The sequence below is a fragment of the Xenopus laevis genome, chromosome 4S, assembly GCF_017654675.1.
Source record: "Xenopus laevis strain J_2021 chromosome 4S, Xenopus_laevis_v10.1, whole genome shotgun sequence".
Taxonomy (NCBI): domain Eukaryota; kingdom Metazoa; phylum Chordata; class Amphibia; order Anura; family Pipidae; genus Xenopus; species Xenopus laevis.
The window spans coordinates 87246397-87263990 of NC_054378.1; the positions used below are offsets into that span (position 1 = coordinate 87246397).

The 17594-nt window shown below is 36.8% G+C and overlaps 1 protein-coding gene across 1 annotated transcript in view; it reads right to left on the reverse strand.

Annotated features, from left to right (window-relative positions):
• Positions 1-16392, reverse strand: part of rgs5.S (regulator of G-protein signaling 5 S homeolog) — a 35979-nt gene extending 19587 nt beyond the window's left edge. The window contains exons 1-2 of the mRNA XM_041561538.1: positions 16329-16392; positions 15482-16051 (exon numbers count right to left, since the gene is read on the reverse strand). Of these exons, the coding sequence (XP_041417472.1) occupies positions 15482-15525 (44 nt within the window). The 5' untranslated portion in view covers positions 15526-16051; positions 16329-16392. The remainder of the gene's footprint in view (positions 1-15481; positions 16052-16328) is intronic.
• Positions 16393-17594: the final 1202 nt, after the last annotated feature.

Below are 17594 nucleotides of genomic sequence, written 5' to 3' on the forward strand. Positions count from 1 at the left end.
CAGCTTAAGAGTATGAAAAAACTAGAATTATGTCCTCTATTGCTTTACTCATTTTCTGCTCTTTAATTTTAGGACCTTTTAAATATTTCAGTCAACCATACTTTTCCTTTGATATGTATATGGCTGTAATAATTTGAAAAACAAAGTAAATATTAATATACATTCAGATTCAGTCATATATAGTCAGAGATTTTCAAGCTGTGTCCCAGTCCTAAAGACTGTAGCCAAACTAGACTTCAGCTCATAACTTAATAACAGATGATTGGTCTGCTGTTTGATAGCAAACATAAGATTGGGGCTGCTGGTTACTATAACTAAATAAGTCTCAGGCCTGTTATGTAATAAAGCTTTTTACTATCATAGGCAAAAGAGATTTTTTAAAAGTCTGCATTTACAGTACATGCCATCACCACATTGCTTAAAATGCTTATTATAATTACAATTATTGACATGGGTTAGTGAGTCTATTTATTAATTAAGGTTTTTTTTTTTTCTTTAGTAGCTCCTTCCACCTGAAAAAGGGGAGGGGAGCCACATCAATAATACTGTGACAATTACATAGTTATGGCATTTTTTATGCTAGGGAAAGGCTTTTATCACTATTTGAAATAAATTATGGAAAATACCGTGTAACAATATTTTAAAATCTCGAAAATCAAATTAGAATTTTTAAAAAAACTCAAATCGAATTTTATCATTTCCTTAGCCGAATTTGACAGTTTTGGCCATAAAAAACTTGAAAATTTTAATTTTCAATTCGACCCTTGATAAATCTGCCCCTTAGTATTGATTTCCCATTAGCCAGGTAAAATGTGATCTTTATATCCCCATATTTGCTTCTTGGGAAAGGGAAATCGAGACTGCAGTTACAGAGCAGCTGCAGGGCCAACATCTCTGCCTTACAGCAAAGAACCTACATCATTTGTCACAACTCAGCTTCTATTGTGCTTCTCCATGTTTCATCCAAAGATCCACTGTCTGGGCCCCATAAAAAATTCATAACACAAATCTAACAGATCAAAATATGAAGTGAAACACACATACAAAGAAAATCAACAAAAGACAGAAACTTTCCATAATTGGAGTGTTGTCTTCTCATCAAAGGGAGCTGCTGCTATTTCCAGAATTGCAGTTTATTTGTTCTGGGGTAACAGCTTTCATGCAAGAATTTATCTGGACTGAAAGCAGAAAGATGTTCTGTTTTGCTTAATTTATCAAGCATATAAATCATTTTTTAGAAACAAAATCTAAACAGGTTTGCAAATGGAAATATACCCATCAAGTAAAAGAGAAAGGGTTACTACGGTAATAAAAGTATGTGTATTTATGGAGAACAGGTTAATTCATGTCACAATCAGAAGCTAACAAGAAGTAGGGTCAGAAGGAAGTTAAGCTTGTGGCACAGGATGTATTGGTGCTAAAACTTTCCACCAGGAACCAAAGGAAGGCTTCAGTGGGAAAAAAACAAAAAAACTTTACAAAGGTGGAGAAATAGTTGTATATAACTGTATTAACTACATACTAACAGTAACTGTAACTACTGTGGAAGTGGGGGATGCGATCTCACCTAGGCCCACCAAAGTCATGGTAAGCCTTATTGCAGGGGGGATTTTTACATCACTACATACTAACACCATCCTTTTCAAACAATGTCCATCTGCCACTGCTAAGGTTGGATGGGATCTGCTTCATATTTTTAGCAGTAGGACGTAGCGATGTGCAGGTTCAGAAAACCTGAACCCGCACCCAACCTGAACCCGCACCTGGCGTACCTAGAAAACCAGATTTTGGAAACCGGCAATGTAAGATCAGGATGAGGAGAACAGGCAGAAGAGCACAACCCAAACCCACCCACGGACGTAAAAGGTGCACCAAGGTCAGCCCAAACCTGTGAGTCCTGTGGGTATCGAGCCAGTCAGCACATTACTAGTGGGAAGCAACAACTGTGATTTTTTCTTCCTCCATACATGATACAGTCATAAAAACATACACTTGTGTATTCCTTACTATGTGTAATGCAGCTATGAATGAAAAGATCTAATATAGAGGCTGATAACATTCTATGTGCCAAACATTTCTAGCATTCTGTCACCCCAGGCTGTCTTCATCTGTCCACCCATTACTAAGGGGATGATTTACTAAACAAGGACTTTTTTGAGTCAGGCTTATTGCCGCCAAAATCCCCAAAAAGTTTATTATGCGCCAAAACTTTGACAATTCAGAATCCGAAAATACTCCAGCTAAAACATGTCGAAATCATGTAGAAGTCAATGTCCCTTTTACAACTGGAAGATCTTTCTTTGCTTCATGGTTTTTGAGGTTTTCGGGTGTTTTTAATGCTGGCTTTTGTGTGACAATAATAAAAAGTTGTAGTTATGCGACAAGTTGAAAAGTAGCGGTTTTCTTGACTTTTTCTCATTCGTGGTTTTTCTGTTTTGATGTATTGATAAATGACTGACACCAAAATTGGATCTTCTGTAAATAGGCCTCCAAGTCAGCAACACCAGCTGTGGGTTATTTATCAAAGTCCGAATTTATCTAAATATTTTCTGCTACAAACTACAATCAAATCTGCTTGGGTTTTTTAAGGCTTATTTATTATAAAATTTTTCCTAAAATTTGCTTTGCGGGAAAAAATTCAATTTTTTCATTAAATTTTCACTAATTTCATGATTTTTTCACTGAAAACTCAGAAAACTGTGGGGTATTGCATGAAACCCAGCGCACATCAAAAAATCATTGGGACTTCTCCCACATTGACTGATATGCAACCTCGACAGGTCTGAGATGCCGGATTTTCAGATTCTGACTTTTCCATCCTCAGGGTTTAATAAATTCTGAAACATTTGTAAATTTTTTTTAAAAGTCTGATTTTATAAAAAAATAAAATAAAAAATCACAAATTTTTCGTGGTTTTTGTAAATAACCCCCTAATTGTAATACTCTCATCCTGTGCTCCTGACACTGCCCCCTTTAACTGCACTTCATTGGATAACCTAGAAAGAGCAAAAGTGCAAAACTATTCTACAATTACGTTTAATTGCTATGGTTCTCTATGGAAGCCAACCAATACCAAGGTGCCTACTTCTGTATATCAGAATTTCATTCATATCAGTTGTTAGTTGCAAGTTTCCCTTCTAGGTCATATCTAAGCGCAACTGGATACCCTTATTCACTGTCGGAATTAGCTAGCTTTGGAAATCCTTATTTCACAATCCTGAGTGAATCTGAGTATTGCTTACATGGAGCGGGGTTATCTCATCAGTGTAGAATGTACAGATCTGTTATAAACAGCAAGCAGTTCAGTGCAAACAGTTAATTTGTTAAATAACAGATTACAGCACAAAGCGAGAGGTGATCTTAAGTTACAACTTAATACAGGATGGAAGATGATGGGGCAAGTTTTCAAAAGTCTTTGAAATAAAGCCAATTACGTCCATGTTATTAAATGAGAATAGCCCAGAGACTATACAATAGATCAGCAGGGATTGTTTTGAACAAGGCTTCCTTCATGACTGTGCCACTTAGTCTGTGTACTGAAGGGGAGGAAGTATTCTGATCAAACACTTCCAGCTAGAAAACTTCCTTCACTTTACCAACATGTCCCAGGAGAATAACAGAAAGCAGGAAAATTAAACTGATGGGTTCTTAGAGTCATTTGGGAGTGGCAGGGAAAGCAAAACGAATGAACGTAAGCATGTATTTCCCATTGTGCTCAGCCACAACATAAGACAATCATTTTGATACAATAGGTTTATTGTTATACTTTGTGGCACGGTTTCAGCCCAGGAACTGGCACAAACTGATTTTAAGCACAACATTTCAATGTGAAACTTTTAAAGGGATGGTAGTAAGTGCTGTAGTTGCATTCCCATGTTCAGTTTCTTGAACATTCACTTTGAAAAACATTACTTAAAGATAAAAGCAGAATTCCTTTTCTCTAAATAAGAAAATTCTAAGTTTATCTGCAACCCCTTTTTCAAACAGAGAAGTATCCAAGTGAAAGTTGTGGTTTCTGAATTATGTATTATGAAAGTGGGCAAGCCTCTGTCTTCTTTATGCTCTCCTTGGCAATGGATATCTCTTTCTTGCACCCAGAAAAATAACCGAGCCAATTCTTATACACAAGATTTGACTGCTGCAGCAGTGGGTATTTATGATCCCGTGATAAACTCTCATGCAAATATTAAAATCGGAAGTGAATAGTACACAACCATTTTTTTTGTCATTATATCATACTGTATATAAGATTAAGTATATATGTTTTTATTGTAACTCTGCACCCTCGTAATAACATGAGATCATTGCACAAGTAGCAACAGCAATTTCAGCTGCCCATTAAATGATTAAGGTTTAATTCTACCACAGGACCTCCATTGTGGTAGACATGGGCCTGCTCTGTGGCTATTAATGTGCTGCAAATGTTTAGAGTAGAGAGTGTTATATAAATACAGGCTGATTTATCCGAAAGTGAGAAGGATCCTGGAATGTTTTTAAAACTATTTGTCTGACGTTCTGTCAACAAATTAATGTTGTAGAAAGAGAAAGACTACAAGAAGGAATACCAAACAACCTTTCCAAAGAATTCTCTACAAAGGAGATAGTCGGGCTTTAAAATAAATAACATTCTGTAGACCTGAAAAGTGTATTGATAATATTCTCATGCATATTATAGAAATTTTCTCTTATTGGCTATGGTTTTATTCCTAACCCCCAGTGTCCATTTATTCACTTTTATTGTGTGAAACTTGTGCTCATAATTAGTGGGAATTAAGGCCAGATGAGGAAAGTATGGAATATCCTAAAACAACCTAACAATGTTTAGCAGAGCCAAACTTAAAGGGATCCTGTCAGCGGAAAACATGTTTTTTTTCAAAACGCATCAGTTAATAGTGCTACTCCAGCAGAATTCTGCACTGAAATCCATCTATCAAAAGTGCAAAATGATTTTTTTATATTCAATTTTGAAATCTGACACGGGGCTAGATATTTTGTCAATTTCCCAGCTGCCCCATGTCATGTGACTTGTGCCTGCACTTTAGGAGAGAAATGCTTTCTGGCAGGCTGCTGTTTTTCCTTCTCAATGTAACTGAATGTGTCTCAGTGGGACATGGGTTTTTACTATTGAGTGTTGTTCTTAGATCTACCAGGCAGCTGTTATCTTGTGTTAGGGAGCTGTTATCTGGTTACCTTCCCATTGTTCTTTTGTTTGGCTGCTGGGGGGGGGGGAGGTGGTGATATCACTCCAACTTGCAGTACAGTAGTAAAGAGTGATTGAAGTTTATCAGAGCACAAGTCACATGACTTGGGGCAGCTGGGAAATTGACAATATGTCTAGCCCCATGTCAGATTTCAAAATTGAATATATAAAAAAATCTGTTTGCTCTTTTGAGAGCGTGAACTCCGATGCCCTGAATCTGCAACGAGGGGTAAGTAAAGAGTTAGGGGCATTTACCCAGGGTAACACCTAGGCTTCCTTCTCTTTTAAGTGCAAAATTAAGTCTGTGAGATCCCCTGGTGTTCTTTATTGTATGTAGAAAAACTCTGGAAACCTATTATGTAGTGAGAGAATGAGGCACTGAACCTGAATGAACCTGAGTAAGGCAGTTAGCCCTTTTCATTATTTACTGTACACTAGGCCAAATTCAATTCAATAAAAACTTATAATAAACATATTACTTTTGCTCCTGACTTACCTAGTATTGCAATGACAGTTTACCCCTGAGCTAAATCTCCTCTTCTGCGGCAACTAATCTACAAATGCTTTCCAAGGGGCAATTATGTAAATGACCGGTGGGAAAACATATGCGTTGATTCGGTTTTCGAAGTCTCCAAAAATTTCCTTGAGAGGAAAACTGGTTTTCATGTTTTACAAAGCCCAATGTATAGTTTTTGTGCCATTTTGTGCCACGTGTAGCATTGTAGCATCATTCTCACCACCCCCTCAAACTTATGGCTAAAACATTTTTCACTAAAGGTTCATTCAGAACCTGAAAAATGTGAAGGAAAGGTGGGAAGGGACAGAAAACAGGATAATTGTGTGATTCTTTTACAAAAGAAAATCCAGACGTTATAGCAGTATTGTTGGGATTGAAACAAATGAGCAGACCCCCCCCAAGTACGGGATACTGGGTACAGGACAGTGAAGTGGAGATGAGATATAAAAATAAACAGAGGACATAGATATCTTAAAACAAAATATTTAAATCAATGGGAGTCGAAAAGAAAACAGATGAAGGGGTAAGGTAGACTTTGGAAACACAATGAAGAAGCTGATCAAATTAAAAGGAATGAAAGTAGACACAAGAATTTATAAGACCAATGCAGTACATAGAGTTCAGTGACATTTAGTGGTGAAACATACTAGTACAAACAGGTACAAACTTTAGTGACACAAAGAGAAGCTCAACTAAAAGGTATTGTGTGGACAGCAAGAATGTCTGAGATTTGTGCAAATGAGGAGTTCACCAAAAAAGGACAGAAATATTTGTTGCTAACCAAATATTAGAAATTAATTATAATATAGTTATCATATTAGTTTGTTTTAATTTATTTATGTATGAAACAGAGTTCATGAGAATTTTAAAAATCTTTGTTCCTCCCATTGGACCTGAAAAGCCATTAGCTGTTATTATTGCATATGAGAGGACACTTGACTAATATGTAGATCTATTTCTCTTTCTCTGCCTTTCGGCTGTAAGCAATTATGTTCTAAACCCAGCATGATATGTACCTGCAGCTGGCCTAATGTATTCCTGCTGACAGATTCACATCTTAACATTTGCACAGGACAACACACTATACAAACTGCTAAAACCTACAGGTAAAAGATTTGATGATTCTCCATGGGGAGAAGGGCCCCAGCCTTACTTAGAGTACCAAATCCAGTCAATAGTTAACGTACATAAAAATATGTACAAAATATATGTATAAACCCAGGAAAGAAATGTATATAAGATCCACAGCATCATTGTGAAACACTTTAAATGAGGTCTTCATTATTAGTTCAAGTTTCTAAAAAAGCCCATCCAACTCGGGGCCCCTCAGCACTTATAATTTTTTTTATATAACACCAGCATGTTGCAGAGAACTTCATATTCAGTAGAGTAACTAACATATGTTGTTGATCTGTAAGCCCACCATTCTCAAATAGCAAAAGCTGTATTGGCCATTGATGTAGTTCACCAACAAGGGCCAATGTTTGGCTAAAGATTGCCAGTCTTTTTATGGGTTACATATAAGAAAGAATATTAGTGCATTAGCCTTTGCACCAGATGGTATCAGAAAGGGCACAGTAACAATTACATATTAACTAGTATCCATTATACCAACTGGAACAATCAACCATAATAGAAAAGCAATATTTTGTAACAAGGGGCTAGAATTTTAGGTTATTTTAAAGAAAAACCTGACATCACTGCCTACAAGTTTCTTCCACTTTTTCTTCTGAACCCATTTTAACAAAGACTGATCCAGTCACATTGAAAATGTTCACTTGCTTTAGACAAATTAGGCAAATCCTGTGTGTCTGGGAGAGAAGTCATTTCAGTTGAACTATCGTATAAAAAGCAGAGGTGATGTAGTTGGTTAATTGTTAACATAAATTACCTTTCTCAGCAGAACTCATGCTGCATGCATAACACGAACCATAAGACAAATTTCTTCCTCCACCCATGGCCATTTTAAAATATGAATGTTGCCAGATGTCATTTTTATGTGTGTACTAAATATTGGTCAAAATATGCTCAGGGTATTACAGAGACAGCTCACATAATGTAAATGATCTTAGAGCTATGTCAGCTTATGGAAGCTATATATATATATATATGTTGATATGGGAGATATTGCATTGCCTTAATGAGACCTTCTTCTGTAGAGAGGTCTTCATAACACATACACTGCTAGTAGGCTAACACATCTCAACAAGACCAAGTAATGGCATTAACACTAGGGGGCCGATTCATCAAGCTCGAGTGAAGGATTCGAATTAAAAAACTTCGAATTTCGAGTGGTTTTTTTGTGCTCCTCGACTATCGTATTGGCGTAAATTCGCCTGAGTAGAATGATTCGAATAGATCGAGCGCAAAAACGCTGCGACTATTCGCCATTCGATAGTCGAAGTACTGGATCGAGCGCAAAAACGCTGCGAATATTCGCCCATTCGATAATCGAAGTACTGTCTCTTTTAAAAATACTTCGACTGCCTATTTCGGCACCTAAAACCTACCGAATTGCTTTAAAAGCCTATGGGAAAGTCCCATAGACTTGTTTTCCAAGTTTTTGATCGAATAAAAAGGCATTCGATCAAACGAAAATCCTTCGAGCGAATATTCGATCGGGCGCCTTTTCGCCCGGCGAATATTCGCCAATTCGACTATTCGCCAGCGCGTAAATTCGCCCGAATTGCCTATTCAATTCTATTCGATTCTATTCCCCAGTCGAATTTCGAGGGATTTGATTGATACACCTGCCCCTAGATGTTATTGACAACATGGAATTTGCTAGGTGGCAAGCTGAGAAATACAATGCAACATCAGATGAAGACTCACAATATAGATGTCCCTGATTTATGCTTTTTTTCTCCTCAAAGTGCAGCCCCAGTCTACTATATTGCACAGGTCACCTTTGAACTGAACTCATAAAAATATTTATTTCACTTCCACCACTGGCCAATATGTAACATGAAAGAAATATATAAACAGCAACAGATGGAACAGCAAGGAAAGATAGAGTGTCATATTTATACTTATACGGGAGGGGTATATATTAGTAGCAGTGCTGCTTTAAACACAGGGCAGATTGTATTCCCCAATTAGTTGCAATAAGGCATTTTATAAAAGCGAATGTAGCATGACTAACTAAAGGAAAATTTCCAACGCATCATTACCAAAAGGGAAGTAATATTTAAAGCTTAGCTATTATTGTAGACATGAACTCTGAGCTTATAATGTGAATACAATATATTAGAACAAACTGAAGGCATAAAGCCAGTGGACTTAATCAAACCGCACAGCTTCTATCACAACTAAATTAATTTTTCAAGTTACAGCTGGAGGCTGGCATAGCAAATCCACAGTTTAGCAAATGTATGCAAAGCAATACCAAATATAAGACTTTATAGTGCATACAATATATTGTACATTAGCAAATAAACCAAGTTTCAGTAACAGCCAGGGATTTTGTGTTTGTTAACTAGCAAAAGGAGGAAACCCAGAGCAGGAAGACACATATTAATGGTACAAAAGTTTTCAAATACCCTATATGGCTGCTTCCACATAAGGCTCATTCTAGGACAAGATATGAAAGCCTCTGTATGACTTAGGGGTTAGATTGGCGGCTCCTATGTGTCTCGTGCCCCTCATAAATACACACTAATGTACACAGATAATGCTGGGTTTATGGGGGCAGTCTCAGGTCTCTGTGCTCTGAAATAAGGCAGAGGACTGAGGCAATTTAAAGAGAATGGAAGGCAATATGCGAAGTACAAACAAATGGCAGATAACACTCTTTGCACTTTCGTGTTTTTTTCCACTTGGTATATGACTATAGGTCTCATTAATCATAGGTGCAAATGCTCTACATACACTTAAGGGCCCATTTAGTAAGCCTCAAAATTTTCTTGTCGAGTTTTTAAGGGGAGAAATTAAAATTTCTAGTGGAAATAAAACTCAGATTTTTCAAGATGTATTATGCTCCAAAACTGCTAAAAATCAATTACACACTGATTGACACAATTTGCTACATTTCTTGCACATATTGTTTGCTTGTGGCATTGGTAAATAAGCTGCCCTTCCTTGACATTAATGCACTTGATCCTTCCATATCAGAAGAGCTAAAACAAATTGGGAAGGGAGATATTTCATACTCAACCCCACAAATAATGGAAGAATCTGGAACAAGGCCTCATGTCCTGCATCTGACTATGTAGCAACTGTCTGATACTGTGACTCACTGACGTTCCATTATTTCTCACTCTGATTATTACAGATCCAAAACTCTTTATGTTCCTGCTGCCTTCATTCTGAGGAATCTGGACACTGGATTATTATGGTCAAATTGGGGATTGCTGGTATTTTCCCAGAAGTTCAAGTTCATAACAGCCAGAAAAGAGTTTAATGGGTTGACTCCATCGCCATTTTCTCCCTTTTCCAATTTGATTTATTGTCAAAAAGTGTTGAATAGCCAAAAGCCATCAAAATCTAGAATTTCCTATGGGCTGTCAAAGCATTGCAAAAGACAAATGATGTGTAAAGTGTTGGTATATAATCTGCCATAATTCTGGAGTACAAACTTTTATAAACAGGAGAGCAAGAGCTTTTAAATATGGAATTTATGCCAAAATGAATTTTACAAACTGTCTTTATAAAAATGTGATCAATTATATGCCAAATGTTATACTTTTTTGTATTCTACTTTATTACACATGACATAGATGAAAGACGAGTTTGCATTGTACATTACTGTTACTTGAACATTTTCAATTTGATATTCTTCGAAGTGTAACATCCTTTGGTAACATTGCATTTTGTTATACTTATACCACTAAACCAGTTATTAACATAACATAACTTGTGCTGCTTCACTTTATCATTCGCCAAATTTCATGGCAATGCTACATTTTGGTGTATTCTGAAAAATTGGTTAGAAGCTAACAGATCTCATACCCGATCTCATGCAGAATATAACCCTCTAACGATGGCATCTGTTGCCTATTTTATTGTAAATCTTATCCCTATATACTATAACTTCTATTATTCAGTGAATTCAATGTTGCTTTCTGTATAAGGAGACCAAGATCAAATTGTTCCTTGATTTTAAGAAACACTAGTGTTTTATACAAAAATGAGTTGTCCTTGATGTAAAAGAATATTGCATGTCCCTGACACATATGAAAACTGCACATGTGTCAGTTTAGCATTCACATGCCCTTTCCTAAGTCTTTTATAATAATGTTATATAACAATTATAGCCGGTGTCAAGTTAATACAGGGTTTCTTAGTGATATACAGTACATGTGTGCTGTAGGTTCATGTTCAGTAGACATTGCAAGAAAAGTGATGGACCTTGAATCAAAAAGCAAGAATGAATGAGAGGTCATGGAGGGAAGGAGAAGGTATATTTTCCAATTTATATTGCACTGGGATAACACTTTTAATTGTACAGGCACCAAAAGCGCTGCAGGATTTTCCTCAAAAGTCTGATGGGGAAGTCGGTGCTTATGGTATGTATATATGGCTTTATTTATATATTGCTGCAAGTATATGCAACACTGCACATTTTTACAATACAGTTAAGTGAGTGCAAATAGGGTGGATAAACTTTGCAGTAAATAAATACACAGAAAGCGATGCAATGCCTATTTTCCTGCTTCTACATTAAAGGAAAACTATACCCCCCAACCAATGTAGGTCTCTATAAAAAGATGTTGCATAAAACAACTCATATGTAAAATCCTGCTTCATGTAAATAAACCATTTTCATAATAATATACTTTTCTAGTAGTATGTGCCATTGGGTAATCATAAATAGAAAATTGCCATTTTAAAAAATAAGGGCCACCCCCTGGGATCGTAGGATTCACTGTACTGTATGTTAGGTCACATGAGCCAATTAACAGACAGAGTGGTGTCTTTTGATTCAACACTTCTTCCTGTTACAGTTAGAGTTGAAGTATTTCTGGTCAGGTGATCTCTGAGGCAGCACACAGACCATCATGAAATGGTGGCTCAAGGCAAGAGATGTAAAAGGGCAATATTTACTTAAATATATATTCCAGTTTGGTAAGATTCTTTAATATGCCACTTAATGTGATATGAACTATCTGTTGCTTGAGTGTTCATTTTGGGGGTATAGTTTTCCTTTAAGAGACTTATTTTTAAAGGTGTGTCAAATATTTTACTCACAAAAACATTTATTTAAGAATATTTTTTGGAAAATGCATTAACAGGTACACAGTTCTGCTATCGTTCTTATTCACAAATGAAAACGAGACATTGTTATCACCACGATAATAACAATGATTACAAAGAGCCAGCCAGTGTATTTATAAATGTGTCTTATTTTCAACCAGTTTAACACCTTGTTTTATTTCCTATGGGTGCAACATTATATAATAATTATATCTGAAAACAGAGTCATAGTAAATAAACTCCAGAGTGTAAATTCAGACAAAAATTAGTAAATATAGTGGTGAATGAGTAAACTGAAGTGACAGATTAAAGGAAAGTAGTGGCTTTTCGGAACAATGTTTCAGTAGCAAATGCCACCATTTCTCAGGTTTACTGATGCTGAGGGCATCACCTGCTTTAAGATAATACTTCTCAAAGGTGTAAACTGGGATATTTGAACTCCAAGGGGTGTGCTTAATTATTTATTCTTTTATTCATTAAACAATCTGTCAAAGTACAGCTTTGTGATTTAGCGTTACAATGGGAGCACAGAAGCACATCTATTACATACTACTAAGAACAGCAAATATGGGTCAAATTTCTCTTTTCAATCAGTTATTTCAAAGGATGTTATTTGGGGTTCCCAACAGTTTTGGTATAGCCATCAATCTAGTCCTTTATCTTCTGATCTCTATCCTATCCCAATGATTATGAAAATGTCAAACAAACCCCAAGTTTAAACCCTTCATATGCATCTAACATCCCACTAGACATCTCTTCATTCTCCTACAAGAGAATCATGATGGGTGAATTGGTCCAGATGTCCCAAACATAATTTGCTCTCCTTAACCTGCTGGTTATAGTGCAAATGCCTTCATATCACACCTTCATCCAGAACCATTTAATCAGCACCAGTAACTATACATTTCACACAGACATAAGGCTGGGTTGATGCCATAACTCAAAACAAACTTCCTTCAACACTGTAGTTATGTTGGACATTAGACTGAAAAAATACATCAATCCTTCCAAAACACTTTGCAAGTTCGTTCCCTACTGATGGGGCTTAAAAATTGAGGAATAAGTTTTTTATAAAAACTAATGTACCAGAAGTACTGTAGGCAAAGGATACATTGAATCCAAGATTTGATTCTAAAATTGGCTAAACCCTGTGCTTTTTTATCATGTGACTATAAAGAACTGAGTAATTAAAGGATATATGTTCACAATTGATGGCAATGTTTGATGTTGATCAAATTTCAATATATTAATTACAGTTTGGATTCGATTTTTATTTTCCTGATTTGGATGATTCAGTACTGATCTGAGTCTAAATGCCTTATCTATATTCCCAGGGGTATACGTATAGAAGGATGCAAACTAGACACTGGATAAAGTTAGTCTAAACAAGTCCCTTGAACTGTATATGAAAATATTAGAGAAGTAGATTAATAGTGAAGTATAGTGAAACGTTGGTTTCACACTGTTTCTAACATTCAGTAAATTATTATAACAACACCAGAAAAAAATACAAATTTCTTTATCCTATTTTTTTTAAGTAATGACACTGGAACTCAGCATGTAAAGTGTTTACTCTATTTTCAGATTTGTCATCTGTAGTGATGGGCGAATTTGGGTCGTTTTGCTTCGACGATAAATTTGCGAATTTCCTGCGAAATGGCGAAAAATTTGCGAAATGACGCCGGCATCTTGTTTTTGAAGCCGGCGTCTGTTTTTTTGGACAACAGCGTCCGTTTTTGGTGAAATTGCACCGGCGACCAAAAAAACTGAATTTAGCGGCGGTTTCGCAAATGTATTCCCCGGCGGCGAATCGATGTAATTCGCCACAAATTCGCCCATCACTAGTCATCTGCGAATAGGGAAAATTTCTTGTGGGTGACAAATCTACCATTAGGCACTCTTAAAGGAAAACTATACCCCCCAAACAATGTAGGTCTCTATTAAAAGATACTGAGTAAAACAGCTCATGTGTAAAACCCTGCTTCATGTAAATGAACCATTATCATAATAATATACTTTTTAGTAGTATGTGCCATTGGGTAATCATAAATAGAAAATTGCCATTTTAAAAAATAAGGGCCACCCCCTGGGATCATAGGATTCACTGTGCACACATACAGACCACATGTAAGGTCACATGAGCCAATTAACAGACAGAGTTCTGCCTTTTGCTTCCTCACTTCTTCCTGTTACAGTTAGTGTTGTAGTATTTCTGGTCAGGTGATCTCTGTGGCAGCACAGATAGAGTCATGAAATGGTGGTTCAAGGCAAGAGATGTAAAAGGGCAATATTTATGTAAATATATATTCCAGTTTGGTAAGATTCTTTAATATGTCATTCAATTTGATATAAACAATCTGTTGCTTAAGTATTCATTTTGGGGGTATAGTTTTCCTTTAAGTGACCACACAGTGCTGCACGTCAACAATACAACAATAAAACCAAATAATACAGGAGTGCCCAAAAGGTAGATTGGGATCTACCAGTAAACCTTTAGCTGGTGATCAGTAGATCTCAAGGCAGCCAACAAACAGCTTGTCTAAATCACCCTCCTATTTCATGCTTTTCATTCAGATAGTTATTATGTTAAGGATACATAAGAAACAGTTGTTTGTTAAATATAACAATATAAATTCTCTCATTAATCAATATAATATTTGTCATATTTTCCATAGAACAGAATGCTAACAGTGCTATTATGGATGTAGATCATAATAAGAAATCATCGCTAAAAGTAGACCTCACATAAGTAAAGTATGGGCACTACTGATAGAATGGCTAAAACTAGATTATCTGTAAAGTTCCCAACTATGAAATTAAGTCAGCTATCTCTTTTTCTGATACTACTGGACTACCCATCAGTAATCCAAATAGAATGCAAACTGGAAAACAAGGGGCAAACAAATGTCTCTTTAACGTTAATCACTGTAAGAACTTATTTAATTCAAATCCGCTGCAACCAGTTTGGGATTTCCATGTCAGAATATTCAATCCATACAAAAAATACAAATTCTCCTTTTGAGTAACTGCCAATAAGAAGCGGCTTGATGGTTCACTCACTGAACTTGTCAAAGTGTGTCTTCTAGTCCTGTCCTGTCTCTAAATAGTTAAACACAAGGTATATTAACACTACATAATAAGGATAATATTATAGGGGTATGCCAGGAAAGGCTCTTGCCTGGAAAAGGGGATTTCTCGCAGCTATTACTCAATAACACCTTATTATTATGAAGGGGATTAAGTTGTGTGTAGTGTGACAAGATACTTTTACCACCCACATCTATTACTTACAGTCCAACAAGCAGATTATTAGATCAGTAAGTAACAATATATTAGCTGAAGTGTCTAGCACAGAGGGCTATACTTACAGACCTGTATACAGTGCTTTCTAGAGTAGCTATAGAAACATCTTCATTTGCTTTACTCCTTCAACAGATAGTTATGTAAATATTCTGTATCATGATACAATGCAGCCTCCTGGCTCATATAAACTGTAATTATTTAGTATTAATGCATAGAACAAACCAAAGCCATATACTCAGTATCACACACACAGTCCCATAATATCTCACCTTTCCAGGCAGGTGTGAGGCAGGGCAGCTAATCCTTTGCACATCTTGGCTTTTTATGGATTCTTAGGTTTCTTGAGAAGAAATGAATATAAAGTGTTTTTTCCCCCTCAGTTGACACAGTCTGTGTCTTCTTATAGACAGTGCCTTGCCCTTTAGCGGAACTTGCTGGTAGCACTCTGATACAAGCTGTCTATGACTCTTGACAGGAGCAGTCTGTGATTCCCTCGGTCTGAGGCAAGCGCCTCTTGTCACAAGTATATACAGCTTTCATGCTGGATGGGAGCCAGTCCCCTTGTCCAATGATATTCTTCTTTCCACTCAGGCTACAGAAATAAACTCTGTGCTTTCCCTAAGGCAGCAGGGACTGCAGACGGAACTAAGTTAGGGGATTCTCTGTGCCTGTGACAGCATCACTTTACACACACTCCCCAGTGTATTTCTCTCTGAAGTTCAGTAAATTGTTCTGACAGTCTGATCTCCCAGCAGGACCTGCTGACCTTCAATAAAGTTGCTGGACGCTGTATATATGATGCACATCCCTCCCCTAATATATAGGAGAAGGGTGCGGTACTGTAACACAAAACACACCTATGTTACAGAATCTAACATTATCTAACACATTATGTAACCAAAATAATTGAAGTAATTGCATTTTTTGAAAGCTATATTCAGAGTAATATTAACCAAAAATAATGGTACAAATCCAGCAATACCATTCCCTGTTGTTTAATTTTTTCAGTAAATAATTATTCCTTTCAGGGTGATTGTTTCTCTGTAAAAGACATTCATTAGGGCATACCATGAGCAGGTGTAAATACTAGGCACACTAAGGAGTGCAATCTTGTACCTTTTAGAGGGCACCTAATCCTGGTATAGTTCAACAGCACCCTTGCTCCAGTTGTGCTGCATGTTACTGTATCTTCCCACATCTGTCCTGCTGCCTCTTACATGGTGGGCAAAAAAGATGTAAAAGGGTGATATTTGCTGATATCTGTATAACATACCTCCCAACAATGTTTTGACCAATCCTGTTTTTGTGGCCACACCCCCTAATTACCATGTTCATTCTACAAAATTTGGCAGGTTATGAAAGTTTGAACAAATTTCTGTGTTTTTTTTTCAGTTATTACAGATTAAGATTCTTTAACAGACCACTAAGTATTATATAAACTATCTGCTGGCCAAGTATTCATTCTAGGGGTATAGTTTTCCTTTAAGTCTCTCCACCCAACATAAATCAAGGCTGATGACAATGTAATTATACAAGTAGTATGTACAGTAGTACATAGATGCTCAGGCACTTTTTTGTGTTCATACTGTATCTGGAAAACACCAGGTCCAAGGCACTCTGGATAACAGATCCTTTACCAGTTATAATCATGGCATGAATTTAAAGGAGAAGGAAAGGCTGTATTCATTTGGGGGTGCCAAAAGTTAGGCTCCCCCAGTGATTGTATATACTTACCCAAAACCCGATGCTCCTATCAGGAGAAAGCTGCACAGGTCCGGGGTTATCTTCCAGCGTGCACCACTGAGCGATCGGCTTCCTTCTTCTTCTTTCTTCGTGCGGATGTGCGTGCGCAGTAGCTTGAAAAGCTGAACTTTAACAAAGAAGTTGGCTATTTTATTCTACTGTGCATGCATCTTTCCCCCGGGAAATTTAAAAAAAGGAGGAGGAAGCCGATCGCTCCGTAGTGCTCGCTGGAAGAACCCCCTGGACCTCTGCAGCTTTCTCCTGATAGGAGCATCGATCCAGGGTTTCAGGTATGTATATAAAATCACTTGGGGGTGCCTAACTTTTGGCATCTTCCAAGTAAATAGGCCTTTCCTTCTCCTTTAATTTAGTTATAGAAATCACTGTAAATGATTTTACTGGTTGATAAACTTTTCCACTCCAGGGATTCACTTTTAAGCAATACACTTGCCTTCTTTGCACACAACAATAATCCTGAAATCAACAGTAATAAATAAATACAAATAGCATTGACACCTGTGTAAGTTAAGTTAATACTCTGACCTAAGTGCAACCACAGTATATAGCAGGAATAAACAACGTAGGCACTAGTGCAGAGTTACAGGTTTCAGCACCCAAAACATGAAATCTATGCATGGT